Genomic DNA, 12,553 nt, shown 5'->3' on the forward strand with positions numbered 1-12,553 from the left:
GTGGAGGTGGACAAAATAATGTCCCTGACCCTGAGTATGTATAGCCCTGCTGAAGCTGGACGGGCCGAGCGTTTCTGAGACATGCCACAATAGGTGACGCTGCTGCAGATATGTATAGCGTCTGCTCGGCCGCTGCGTAATGCCATAGACATAGACTTGTGGCAGCTGGTTAGGAGAAATGAAGGCATGACCCCTTCCCTGTCCACTGCTGGAGCCAGCCATATTTGGCTGTGGATGCTTTAATGGTCCGTGTTCCTGTTATTGTGGCAAGTGATGGTGAGTTGTGGGTTTTGACAGGTTCAGGAAATGTGTTCAGTCTGTAAACAACAGCCAGCAGGTTTCAAACCGGCGCCAAAGCCAGCCTCACCTATTCGCCATCAAAACGTGCCGAGATTTTCACGCACTGCCTCTCAAAGGGTTCAAGGATCTGGCTCTTTAAACGGATTGAAGTCTGCGTTGGAGAGCATTTATGTCCACGTTGGTCAGTAAAAAGGATCAGCATGTGGAACTGGAGCTTTACTGTGAGCTGCTGTGTTTCCACTCGCTGTATAAATGAAGCTCCATGCTGCCTTTGTTGTGGGATGCGCTCTGATAGTTTCTGAGTGAGACGTCGTCTGTGTCGCCTTTTTGACTTTGATCTTTAAGGGTCAACTTGAAAGTCGCAGAGCTGTTTTATCCTGACAAAACTTTGCAGGTGTATTTCCTTAATTAACTCTTTAAACATCTGTGTGTGGGTAAAAACGTCAGTTCCCCAATTTCATAACTACAGAACATTTGTTTCATAGTAGTTTCTGAAAAGTACATATTGACTGAATAATTAATAATATATACCAAGTAATTCATAGTAGATACTGAATCATTCATAATAGATACCAAATAATTCATAATAGATTCTGAATAATTTATAGAAGATACTGAATTAATGATAATAGATACTGAGTAATTCATAGTAGAGACTAAATAATTTGTAGTTGTTACTGGGTAAATCTATAGAAATTAAGGAATTTGAGAATTAAAAGAATCTCTCTCTCTCTCTCTCTCTCTCTCTCTCTCTCTCTCTCTCTCTCTCTCTCTCTCAGTGGTGATCAGTCAGTGGCAGGCCGAGCCAAAGGAGCGTCTGATCTCTCTGGTTCTGACCCACCTGCCCCTCCTCAAGCCAGGCAATGTGGAGGCGAAGGGTGAGTACATGCGTCTGCTACCCAAAATCCTGACCCACACCATCGAGTTCGGCCGGCACCTGGAGGAGAGCAGGCAGCTTCTGTCGTATGCCCTCATCCACCCGGCCACGTCACTGGAGGACCGGGCCGAGCTGGCGCTGTGGCTGAACCACCTGGAAGAGCGCGCGGCCTCGCGGGGGGCTGGAGACTCGCTGGAGCGCGTGTCGTCCTCATCCCACCACGGCAGCCAGAGCCAGCACCTATACCCTCAGCACCAGCGCTACGGCTCCGACGACCGCCTCAACGGCTGGCAGGGCTCCCGCGACTCCGGCCTGGGCTGGCAGACGCAGCAGGGCTGCGAGAACGGACACCTGCCGCTCTACCCGTCGTCCTCTGTGCCCTCCACCATTAACACAGTGGGCACAGGCAGCGGGACCAACTCCAGTGAGTGCAAACCTTTTCACTTTGTGTCTGATCGGGTGGCGGGTGGAGCTGGTCCTTACCAACACCTTCACAGAGCGACATGTATCACAGTACAGGTGTCAAGATACGATACAGAGTTAAAAAACGCCTGATTGGCCTCCCACAGTTATTACATAATCGCTTAACTGCAATTATTTGAGATGATCACAGTTTTATGTTCACAGTTTATGTATATATATGGACTATTCTCAGTCCAGCAGCGACACTGAGGTGTTTAAAAACTCCAGCAGCTCTGCTGTGAGATCCACTCAGGCCAGCACAACACACACTAACACACCACCACCACATCAGTGTTACAGTATATATATATATATATATATATATATATATATATATATATATATATATATATACATATAACTTATCTCTATGCGTAATTCTATGTAATAACATAGGCATTTGTTTTATTGTGTGCTCAGTATAAACAGTACAGCCAGTTTTAGCTACTAGGTGAACAAAGGCTGCAAGTAAAGCAGCTTATCAGCCAAATTGGCCACTTTAGGCTCATGTTTTAATATAAGTGTAGAACAGGAAAAGACAATTACATTGTAAATTGCAGTTATTTATATAAAATTTAATTGCTAGCTGAAATTTCACAATCATAGCCCCATAACACCAAAAGTACGGCAGAACATTTTTGGTCAGTGTTTTATTTTTGTTCTAAAAACAAAATAATAATGAATAAATAAGTGAATAAAGGTTGGAGACGGTGATACTGATATGCATTCATACTTATTAAGACTGAAATATTTAAGGTTAGTGCAAGTACAAAAGTATAAGAATACTAAATACATGAATCAGTCCAGAAGTCTGAGGCCAGATCTCAGATTTTTTTCCCAGTTAAACTTTGAAATAAACAACAGAACATTTTAGAAGTTGGAAAAGTGTAAAGCAGAGAAAAGTTATGAGAAGAGAAAAAGAAATATTCAAGATTTCGGGTCTATTTCTAGGTCGCTATTCGGATTGAAGCAAATGTGTGAAATTGACCATGTTTAGGTCAGATTGTTTTTCCGGTCCTGTGTCGTCCGGTGGAGCTCGCGTTTGGGCTGCTGTGAAACCTGTGGAGTCCTTGCAGCTTGACATTAAAGCAATACTGAAACACACACCACCAAATACTAAGCTCTGAAATTCAGGTTAAACCTTTCTGCACTTCTGATCACAGAGGCAGCAACACATGCAGCACAGTGCAGTGACCCAGTTAGTATTTAACATACAGCATGAAGCAGCTCTACAAAGACATAGCCAAAATGCTAACTGACCATGCTGACCACAGCAAGCTAAAAAATACAGTAACTCGCTACAACCGCAAACTAAACCATGTCTGTGAAGTTTTCAAACTTTCTCTATAATTATGATTTTTCCAAATTTCGGCTTAATTAATGGTCAATATGTAATCAGAGCCGTTCGGAGCGGTTTGGTGTGAAACGTTCCATCATAGAGAAACTTACTGAGTCAGAGCTGCTCACAGTGGTGGTGAGAGGAACCAGACGTCCACCTCTAAAAGCTCCTTCACAGAAAGTTCCTACATGAAATGCTTATGAATTCACTGCCTGATGACTGAGACGCTGTTTTATGGCAGTTTTTTGAAGATTTTGGCCAAATACGTTATTTAAATCCCATTTAAATGCAGGGGATTTTAGTCCCCACTGAAAACATTTTCAGATTTACTGCTATTTTAGTGTCGTATGGATGTAACCATTCAGCATATACTGTACTGTAGTGTATTGAATTATGTTGTATGATTGTATCATGACTAGCACTTTTGCTTGAGGCTGTAGACTGTGACTCTCAACCTTCTGTTTCAGATATAATACTTTAATAATGTTATATTCTCCAATAAACTGAAAATGGACAGATTAACATTTTAATTTCACGTCACTCCTTATTTCTGCTGTATTGAAAAATGATATTGACTCCACCGTATCACATTGATCGATGAATTTGGTGAATGTTTACATCCTCACAACGTTACATGACGCATTTCGGAGAGTAAATAAAATGGCTATATCTGTGTTGTAGTCCTGGTGACCCCTGGTTCCCACCAGTCACCACCACTGTGAAGACATCTGAGTCTCTGCAATCAACCACTTCACACCAAATCACTCTGAACCATCAATTTCAGTCATTGATTTATGCAGAAAATTTGAGAAATTGGTGGATTTTCCCTTTTCATGCATCTCTGGATGAAACATTTGGACAGTTGCATGTCACTGCCCACATGTAGGCCAGTCAGAGTTATGTCACTGTCCAAGCTTGAGCAACATGCTTCACTGTGGCTACATTCTTTGTTTGCCCAGAGCGGACATAACACAACTGCTGACTCGCCCCGTCTGGCTTTACTCGAAATCTGAACTATGACTGACACAAGCAGCCTCAGAACTGGGGGTGTATTTCTGTAAACAGAACTACTTAGTTAGCCGGAGAACTTAAAGGAGAATTCCACAGATTTTTCAAAATTGTCATTGACATTCACATATAAACAGAGTGATTCAGGGCGGTTTGGTGTGAAATGGTTGATTGTAGAGACTTAGATTTCTTTACAGTGGTGGTGATGGGAACCAAGGGTCGCCATGACGACAACACAGATATAGACATTTTATTTACTATCCAAAATGTTGACTTCAAATATCTTGGGTCAACCATCCAGAGCAATGGACAGTGTAGAAAAGAGGTGAGGAAGAGGGTGCAGGCAGGATGGAGTGGGTGGAGACGGGTGTCAGGGCTGATGTGTGAGAGAAGGATAGCAGCAAGAGTGAAAGGGAAGGTCTACAAGACAGCAGTGCGTCCTGCTATGATGTACGGTTTGGAGACTGTGGCTCTGTCTAAAAGACAGGAGGCTGAGCTGGAGGTGGTGGAGATGAAGATGCTGAGATTTTCGTTGTGAGTGACAAGGATGGACAAGATTAGAAATGAGCAGATCAGAGGGACGGTGAAGGTGGAGCAGTTTGGAGATAAAGCCAGAGAGGCCAGGTTGAGATGGTTTGGACATGTGTTGAGGAGGAATAGTGGATATATTGGTCAAAGGATGTTGGAGATGGAGCTGCCGGGTAGAAGGAGAAGAGGTAGACCTCAGAGAAGGTTTATGGATGTAGTGAAGGTGGACATGGAGATGGTTGGTGTGAAAGTAGAGGAGGCAGTGGATAGGGCAAGATGGAGGCAGATGATCCGCTGGGGCGACCCCTAAAGGGAGCAGCCGAAAGAAGAAGATTTACTATCTAAAGTGTGTCGTGTGGTGTTGTGAGGATGTAAATATTCACTGAGTTCATTATCTCATACAGTGGATACAGTGGAGTTTCAGTACAATATATTTTTCAATACAGCAAAAATAGTAAGTGGCTGAAAAAGTGCCTCACATTAAAATGTTAATATTTCCATTTTCAGAGACCACTGTAAAAAGTGGCTCATCGGGTCTAGTTAAAATACTGACTTCATGTGGTAACAAGCAGCTGAACTAGTTTTATTCAACTTTTGGAAAAATGACACAGATTAAAAGGAACCTTCATTCAAAGTGTTTAGGCTGAAGGAAACTAGTTCATTGACTTGTTACTGCGTGAAGTGATTTGTTAAGGAGATCTAATGAGCCACTTTTTACAGTGAATATATACTATATATATATAATATATACAGTGAATATAATATTATAAAAGTACTATTTCTGGAACAAATGTTTAACATCCCAGTCTTTGGCCTCGAGCAAACGTGCTAGTCACAATACAATAATGCAATATGATTTACACTCATCAGCCACTTTATTAGGTATGTTCAATTGCTTGTTAACACAAATAGCTGATCAGCCAATCACACGGCTGCAACTCACTGCATTTAGGCATGTAGAGGTGGTCAAGACAACTGGCTGAAGTGCAGGCCGAGCATCAGAACGGGGAAGAAAGGGGATTTAAGGGACTTTGAACGTGGCGTGGTTGTTGGTGCCAGACGGGCTGGTCTGAGTATTTCAGAAACTGCTGATCTGCTGGGATTTTCACGCTCAACCATCTCTAGGGTTCACAGAGAACGGTCCGAAAAAGAGGAAATATCCAGTGAGCGGTCAGTTGTGTGGACGAAAATGCCTTGTTGATGTGAGAGGTCAGAGGAGAACGGGCAGACTGGTTCCAGATGATAGAAAGGCAGCAGGAACTCAAATAACCAACCAGAATCTCTGTGGAACGTTTCCAACACCTTGTTGAAAGTCTACCACGAAGAACTAAGGCAGTTCTGAAGGCAAAAGGGGGTCCAACCATTTACTAGCACTGTACCTAATAAAGTGGCCGGTGAGTGTAAGTCACTATGCTACAGTATATGTTGTATTATTAAATCTCTATGATGATAAAATAGCAGCAAATTTGAAAAAGTGGGAATTTTCAGTGGGAATTATTTTTCCTTAACCTCTTCAACTCCTTGAGACCACCGGTGGCTCCAAACCGCACTTGGTCATGTTCTTCATAACGTTCATATTCCATAAGCTCCATTCAGAAGCTGGGCGTCGTGTGAGGCTGTAGCTCTTCTCTCCAGTCTAATAGACGGTGATGTCATTTTAAACCCTTATAATAAAAGAAGCTGAACTTTGTTTTTCTACTGAAAGTCGACCCGTTTTTCCCCAAATCTGGGCTCTAAACTATAAACAGACGGCGTCTCTTCAGTGATCTGCTCTGGAAACATCACTTTTAGAAAATAACACAAAGAGCGGCGGAGATTTTGGCTTTCAGCAGTAAATTGTGAGCGTATAGTGATGTGTGGAGATCATAAAACACACGTTCTGTTCATTTGAGGGGCTTTTACAAAAAAAGAAATCTATACTGAATCACTGAATAATTTGCCTTATGATTTGGTCACATAAACTCAGATGGACAAACCAAAACACACCCTGGTCAGTAAGAGATTACAATTCCCTGCATGTCAATGGAATTTAAAAATATGTATTTGGCCAAAATCTTCTGAAAACTGCAGTAGAACAGTGTCTCAGGCATCAGGCAGTGAACTCATAACCCCTTCATGGCATAACTTTCTGTGAGGGAGCTTTTAGAGGTGGACATTTGCCATGGTTTTGTCAGTTTTAATACCAAAACAAACATTTTTTTAAATACCAAAACAAACAGCGCATCTCATTTCAGAAGAGCAGACCAGGAACCGCTCGCTGGATCGGGTTAAAGTGAAAAAACTGCAAATTTCTCAAATATAAAGGACGCCTTTTTTTTCACAGTCAAAACGAACTGTGCACACAACAGTAACCCTAATAAAAGATCTCCTGTGTTCTACTTACAGGCACTAATGTGGTATGGAATGAAAGTTTAGCCTCAGCACCTTCCACACGATTTCTCCTCTTGTTTCAGTGAGCTACGAGTCATATGATAATTCATATTAATCTACGGCTTGCGTGCGTTCACAGGCAGCGACGGTGACTCGTAAGGGTTAAAAGCCGTCAAACAACAGGAGTGTGAGAAATGTGCAGACAGTGCGTGGAAAGGGAAGAGGCGGCAACAAAGATATTCCGATTGAACATATCTGTGGTTAGAGGAGGATATTTCCAGCTTAGAATGCAAGGGTCTTTTTTCCTGATGAAGGAGACAGCTGAAGATATAAATAAAGGCCCATTTAAAGCTCTGCTCCACTACATCCCCTTTATTTTTGACTGCTTGGAGTTTGAGTGCTACAAAAGCCCCATTTCGCCACCATTCGGAGCCAGAGCTCATTAGAATTACGCTCAGAATCACAGTCAGTAGGTTTGTATGAGCTGAATGAACATTTCCCTCGGCACAGACTGGTGGAGCGCGAGTTTGTTCCAGATCCTTTGTGCCGGTTGATTCGGAGCAGTCGTTTTAGTTTGGTTTACTCCAGTTTCTTCATCAGTCTCATTCGTTTTTAGGGGTCCACTTTACCGCAGACCCCTGTTTCCTTATGAAGAGTGTATGAGCGGTTAAAATGACGTCATTAGTAGTTGTTAGTGAGGATATAATGGCTTTTAAAGCCAATCATAGGCAGTTATAACACAAATGAAAAGGGAAGCTGAGCTGGTATATATCGCAACTGTCGGAACAAAACCTCATATCTCCATTTTTGTTGTTTTTCGTTTTTTTGACATAATCTGAAAACGCCTGTTTCCCCTTACATTGTGTGCAAATTTCATGATGAATGGACCGAAAGAAACGGCCCAAAATGACCTGGAGAAACGTCTGTTTCCATTGACTTACATTAGAAGTAAGGTAGGTTTTTTCCTCCTCCTGTAAAGTGACCATATTGGAGATACGAGGTTTTCTTCTGGCAGCAGCGCCGTGGTAAATGTGAATGTGATGTGAAGTCATTCTTTAGTACTTTTCTGTTGCAGTAATATTTTACATTGCATTGACCTCATAAACCCTACTATGACCCCATCTATTGTTCATATTTCTCTTTAAACTGAAGTAAGAAGTTAAGATTACTGATTTTACCTTCGACGTGGAAACCAAACACTTGCATAGTTTGTACCTTGCGGTGGTAAAATTGGCCTCAGTTCATGCTTGTTTTTATCATTGTTCTAGATAACGAGTACATTTTTCACTTTTTTGTGTGTCAATTTACATTTCTTTATAATTTTTGAATAATAATTTCTGTCAATGATAATAACCATAAAAAATATTTTATAAAATGTTCCTTATTCTGTTTTAGTAGCATAAAGCCTTTTTATTTAATCATAAATAATTTGATATTGCATCCCAACAGCTGAACAAAATTTAAATATACAGCCAAATAAAGGATAAATTTTGTATATTTTAATTGACTTGCTTCATGAAGCTTCCTAAAGATAGTTATGGGTAAAGATTAGTACGTTTACATGAATTATAGGTAAAGATATAAAGAGCTGTGAAGTTACCATTTTGGAGATATGAGGTTTTGTTCCGACAGCAGTGATGTGATTAATATGAATATGTGATGAAGCTGGCAGGTTTAATGCTGACTCCAGGAGAAGCTTTAACAGTAACGCCTCCGCCTGTGTTCTTTCTCTATATCATTTCACATTCCTTTCTTTCTGTTTAAGCAGAAAAAAGCATCTAAATGTTAGTTAATTCAGTTGGGAAGGTACCTAGTAGCATCCTAGCTGTCCTAATCCTCACTATGTTTGATCTGTTGTGCATAATAAAAAAAAGTCATACAGTCATATGGAAAAATTCTTATATCCTGTATGAAGCTACGTTCACATTACAAGCCTTGTTGCTCAGATCCGATCTCTCTGACGGTTCACGCTCGTTTAGGTAAGTGATTCAAATCCGTCATTAATGTGATGAACCGGCTCCTGAACTGACCCTCATGAGCTCCTCCTACTCAGTAACGTCACGTGACTGAATCACTGCATCATCAGCACAAACTAACGAGCAGAACGAGCTTCGCTGAGAAGATCATTAACTCTGATCAGCTCTCAGCTTCGTTATTAGAGCCAGACGGAGGAGAAAAAGGTGAGATGAGCTGCTTTTCCACCGTTTACAGGCTTTAACGTCTGTTCGGCGCTGTTGCCATGGTAATGCTGAATGATTCTGATCTGAGAGTCACATTAAGGACACATGGCCACGCACAGTGGAAAAAAGACATGGATTGTCAGATGTTCTGACTTTTGATGATGTCAACTTGCACCAGCTGGAGAAGCAAAACTATATGTATATATATCGATACACTATATTTCCAAAGGTATTCAGTCACCCATCCAAATCACTGAATTCTGGTGTTCCAGTCACTTCCATGGCCACAGGTGTATAAAGCCGAGCCCCTAGGCCTGCAGACTGCTTCTACAGACATTAGTGAAAGAATGGGTCGCTCTCAGGAGCTCAGTGAGTTCCAGCGTGGTACCGTGATCGGACGCCACCTGTGCAGCAAGTCCAGTCGTGAAATTTCCTCACTACTAAATATTCCACAGTCCACTGTCAGTGGGATTATAACAAAGTGGAAGTGATTGGGAACGACAGCAACTCAGCCACGAAGTGGTCGGCCACGTAAAATGACAGAGCGGTCAGCGGATGCTGAGGGGCATAGTGCGCAGAGGTCACCAACTTTCTGCAGAGTCAATCACTACAGACCTCCAAACTTCATGTGGCCTTCAGATCAGCTCAAGAACAGCGTAGAGAGCTTCATGGAATGGGTTCCCATGACTGAGCAGCTGCATCCAAGCCTTACATCACCAAGCGCAATGCAAAGCGTGGAATGCAGTGGAGTAAAGTGCCGCCACTGGACTCTAGAGCAGTGGAGACGTGTTCTCTGGAGTGACCAATCACGCTTCTCCGTCTGGAAATCCGATGGACCAGTCTGGGTTTGGGGGTTGCCAGGAGATGGTACTTGTCTGACTGCATTGTGCTGAGTGTAAAGTTTGGTGGAGGGGGGATCATGGTGTGGGGTTGTTTTTCAGGAGTTGGGCTCGGCCCCTTAGTTCCAGTGAACGGAACTCTTAAAGCTTCAGCACCAAGAGATTTTGGACAATTTCCTGCTCCCAACTTTGTGGGAACAGTTTGGGGACGGCCCCTTCCTGTTCCAACATGACTGCACACCAGTGCACAAAGCAGGTCCATAAAGACATGGATGAGCCAGTTTGGTGTGGAAGAACTTGACTAGCCTGCACATAAAACCTATTTTGACTGTTTTGTTTATTGTTATTATAATGAGTTAACGAGTAATTTCTTTTACTTTTTTCACACTAGTTTCCAATTTAATAATATTTTCTGTTAATGAAAATAAACCTATTTTGGCCTTTCTTTATAAAAAAAAAACACTCTTTAATATTGTTCTTGTTTTTTGTTTCTGTTTGTTTCTTTATGTTGATATTGCCTCGCAACAGCTGAACAAAATTAGAAAATAAAATTAAAAATAATTCAGACATCTGGCCAGCCAAAAAAAAAAAAGCTCAAGAGAAAATCTTGTGGTGAAAACAAATTTCAGCTCCTAACCAGCTTATACTGTGAGCTGAACAGGTTTTATCTTATGAGTTTTTATTGGCTTGCTTCATAAATCTGGTTAAAGATGTTTGCATGAATTATAGGTAAGGATAAAAAGAGCGCAGTCCTGAGGTACATTAACAGTGAAAAACCTCATTTCAATTTTTAGCGTGGCATCTCGTGGCCTCCTTGTCGCCGACACAAAAACAGACTCTTCCACCCCCCACGGTACCTCCCTAACTGAGCGCCGCATGCCATTCCAGCTCTTCCCTTGTAAGGTATCCTTTGTGGTGTCTGTATTTAGGGGAAATGGCTAATATTTAGGGACTGGAACTTGTAATGGTAGCTGGGCTCCTATTTTAAACCGGCCGTGAAGGCCTATACATAGTCCAAACAGTTAAACCTCCGCATATAGGAGCAGCAGCCCGGCCCTACACCGGTGAGTAAAGCGTTGTGTTCTCCATCCTCTCCTAACCCCACCACTGCTCCTCCACCACCCCCACCTGCCCTACAAACTCTCACGCAGCGCTAAGCCCAGCTGAGACACCACACGTCCGCGTTTCTTCCGAAATGAAGGTGTTAATAGTGAGTTTGTGCTGCTGTAACAGCCTGTACTCTTCTGGAAGGCTTTACACTAGATGTTGGAACATTGCTGTGAGAATTTGATTGTGCATTAGTGAGGTCAGATACTGATGTTGGATGGTCAGTTCTGGATCACTCCATCCCAAAGGTATTGGATGGAGCCCCATCACTCCAGAGAACACAGTCCCACTGATTATGAATGCTGGGGGGGGTCTATATACCCCTCCAGCCCACGCTTGGCATTGGTCTTGGTGACCTCAGGTTCACGTGTGGCTGACTCCAGAGTGTCCCGTTCTATTGGTCAGTGTATCTCCAAGGCGATTATACAAGCTGGCGCACCGACAAATCATCATGCCCCACTAAACCTGCTAATGTTTCTATAGTGGTGTGTTAATATAAGGGAGCTTACACAGATCATTCATATAGATATAGGGAACATAATTACTTCAAATATCTTGGGTCAACCATCCAGAGCAATAGACAGTGTAGAAAATAGGTGAAGAAGAGGGTGCAGGCAGGATGGAGTGGGTGGAGACGGGTGTCAGGGCTGATGTGTGACAGAAGGATAGCAGCAAGAGTGAAAGGGAAGGTCTACAAGACAGCAGTGCGTCCTGCTATGATGTCTGGTTTGGAGACTGTGGCTCTGTCTAAAAGACAGGAGGCTGAGCTGGAGGTGGTGGAGATGAAGATGCTGAGATTTTCGTTGGGAGTGACCAGGCTGGACAAGATTAGAAATGAGCAGATCAGAGGGACGGTGAAGGTGGAGCAGTTTGGAGATAAAGCCAGAGAGGCCAGGTTGAGATGGTTTGGACATGTGTTGAGGAGGAATAGTGGATATATTGGGCAAAGAATGTTGGAGATGGAGCTGCCGGGTAGAAGGAGAAGAGGTAGACCTCAGAGAAGGTTTATGGATGTAGTGAAGGTGGACATGGAGATGGTCGGTGTGAAAGTAGAGGAGGCAATGGATAGGGCAAGATGGAGGCAGATGATCTGCTGGGGCGACCCCTAAAGGGAGCAGCCGAAAGAAGAAGAAGAAGAACATAATTGGATTCAGGCATTTACACAGATATTCTATTTAAAAAATTATTTACAGGATTACCAACCTCGTTCACTCAGATGGGAATTGTATTCCGAATGACCTCAATCAGACTAGACCATTACAACTGAGATGTTTACATGGACATATTCTGTTCCAATTGAGCTATTAGTTGGATTATTAATGGATTATTAGTTTGCATGTAAACATGGCTTGTGGGTTCTTGCTGGTTATTAGAGTTTAATAAAGCAATAAGCCACAAGAGGCAGTGTGTTACTGCTATTTTATTACAGGAAGGGTGTTCTTATGCAGGACATGAAGCGGAGTCCCTAAAACTCCCTTCCATGTGATAAAATCACAGCCTCAAATGGCTTATTGCTTTTATTAAACAGCAGCCAACATAAACT

At 42.5% G+C, this 12,553-nt stretch overlaps 1 protein-coding gene across 2 annotated transcripts in view; it reads left to right on the plus strand.

Moving 5' to 3' along the window:
- Positions 1–12,553, plus strand: part of samd4a (sterile alpha motif domain containing 4A) — a 105,165-nt gene that overhangs the window by 60,946 nt on the left and 31,666 nt on the right. For both annotated transcript variants that reach the window (XM_017721614.2, XM_017721613.2), the window contains exon 3: positions 1,080–1,601. In XM_017721614.2, the coding sequence (XP_017577103.1) occupies positions 1,080–1,601 (522 nt within the window). The remainder of the gene's footprint in view (positions 1–1,079; positions 1,602–12,553) is intronic.

Source organism: Pygocentrus nattereri, chromosome 10 (assembly GCF_015220715.1).
Source record: "Pygocentrus nattereri isolate fPygNat1 chromosome 10, fPygNat1.pri, whole genome shotgun sequence".
Lineage (NCBI taxonomy): Eukaryota > Metazoa > Chordata > Actinopteri > Characiformes > Serrasalmidae > Pygocentrus > Pygocentrus nattereri.